General features: G+C 45.9%; 1 protein-coding gene across 1 annotated transcript; it reads left to right on the top strand.

Moving 5' to 3' along the window:
• Positions 1–287: 287 nt before the first annotated feature.
• On the top strand, positions 288–1,103 carry LOC142765593 (uncharacterized). The gene has a single exon (XM_075866816.1). It carries the CDS (start codon positions 288–290, stop codon positions 1,101–1,103), a length of 816 nt encoding a protein of 271 aa, XP_075722931.1.
• Positions 1,104–2,190: the final 1,087 nt, after the last annotated feature.

Below are 2,190 nucleotides of genomic sequence, written 5' to 3'. Positions count from 1 at the left end.
AGGGTATGGAACTCCCATCATTAAGACGGTGTACTGTGCGTTGCCTGTTTGCGAATATCGGCTTCAGGCATGAAAAGAAAAGTCGCAACTCGCTGCTTACCAACCGGGATGCATCACCGATTAGCGGAATCGCTATATCCGTGGCGTGCAGCATTTCCGGGCAGAAGGCTGAAAGATATTTTACCTAGACGAGACATGGGTCACGGCGGGACACACTCGGTCGATCGTGTGGTCAGACAGCGTGGTGCAGAAGTGCGGACGACTGTTCGCTCGAACAAGACCTAACGATGGGTCTACAACAACCTTCTGGTAAAGGTCACTGGCTGATTGTGTCGCATATAAGACGCGAGGAAGGCTTCGTTGATGGCTGCTTCGATGTATTCCGAGGCCGAAAGACAGGTGACTACCACGGGGAAATTCACGGCAATCGCTTTGAGGGCTGGTTTAATGACATTCTGCAGAAGCTGCCTGCTGGTAGCGTCATTGTTTTAGACATTGCACCTTACCATAGCCGGAGAGAAGAGAAATTGCCGGTGACGGCCTGGAAGAAAGAAGAGAGACAGGAGTGGCTCACAAGCAAAAACATCACCTACAGTAAAAGGATGATAATGAAGCAGCTGCTTGAACTGGTGGTATTTGTAAAGGCACGCTTTCTGAGCTTCATCGTAGACAACGCAGCTCTAGGGGCCAGTTGCAATGTACTGAAGCTCTCACCGTACTACTGTAAATTTATTACCATTGAGTTTGTGTGGGCCACGGTAAAAAATGGTGTCGCTGCGGACAACACAGACTTTAAGCTGTCTATGGTTGATGCCATTTTGAGAGACAAAATCAAACAGGTAATAGCGGAAGACTGGAGGAAGAGCATTCAGCAGGTGGTGGAGGTGGAGGCAAAGTTCATACTCTACATGTCTGGGAGTGAGCACATTCAACCCATCATCATCCAGCCGGGTGAAGATGACACTGATGAAACTGACGACGACTGTGAGCTCTCTGGCATTGAGCCATCTGAAAAAAAAATAACCCTTGTTAGGGCAACCAAATTTCCGCCCGGTGGTTTTGCAATAGCCAGCCATCCAATCCGTGACTTCTCAAACAAATGAGCAATTCTATTTGGCGTATTACTTTCATAGAAGCTCAATTCTGATAAGCAACGTTTCTCACACAACACGGTCGACTTGAGAAATGGCAAAGAAACACATTTCAATGCTGGCATATCTGAATTGAAACACTGTTGTTAACCCTAATCATCGTTAGCGAGCTCAAAATGCTCAATAAGGAAGCCACCGTCGAGTTTGACACGCTTTATTGCTTCGTTAGCAGTCTGCGAGGAACATTAAACTGTTGTCATAGCCAGTGCTGGTGAAATAGCAGCAGTCAACAGGAAAATGACAGCCACAGTCAGCAGCTTGCATGCCAATGCACGTTCATGTGGCTGCATTTTACTTATCTGGCTTACACAAGCAATGCAAATAAGCGAACAAATGTAAAACTTCTGTAGCTTAGCGAAGCCTAAATGCTCGTTCAGACAGCCACCGTCGAATGTGATGCGCCCTTAAGTGAAATAGCAGTAGTCGGAGCACACTTCATGATTATGTTACCAGTCTGCACTGAGAATTGAGGTGTTGTCAAAGCCAGTGCTGGTGAAATAGCAGCAGTCGACATGAAACTGACAGCCACTGTTAGCAGCTTGCATGTTAAAGCAAATTCACGTGGTTGCATTGTTTATTTTGTTTATCTGGCTCACACAAGTAATGCAAATAAGAGAACAAATATTCTGCACTGAGAATTGAAGTGTTGTCATAGCCAGTGTAGAGAAATAACAGCAGTATTCATCAGACTGACAGCCACGGTTAGCAGCTTACATGCCAAAGAACATTCATGTGGCTGAATTGTTTATTTTGGTTATCTGGCTCACACTATTAATGCGAATGAGAGAACTAATATAAAACATCATTAGCTTAGTGAGGCCCAAAGTGCTCGTTAAGGCAGCCACCATCGGATGTGACGCGCCCCATAGTTAAATAGCAGTAGATGGGGCACACTTTTTGATTCTGCTACCAGTCTGCACTGAGAAGTGTTCTCATCAAGGGCGGATTATGCAGGGTTAAAAGGGTTCATATTGTCGTGGTACAGCGCGAACAAAAGGCAGATAGACGTTGACACAACGATTCTCGGCAGCAAAACAGC

Source organism: Rhipicephalus microplus, chromosome 1 (assembly GCF_043290135.1).
Source record: "Rhipicephalus microplus isolate Deutch F79 chromosome 1, USDA_Rmic, whole genome shotgun sequence".
In the NCBI taxonomy this organism is placed as follows: domain Eukaryota; kingdom Metazoa; phylum Arthropoda; class Arachnida; order Ixodida; family Ixodidae; genus Rhipicephalus; species Rhipicephalus microplus.
Note: the sequence above shows the minus strand (reverse complement) of the source record. Positions and strands in the feature narration are given on the sequence as shown.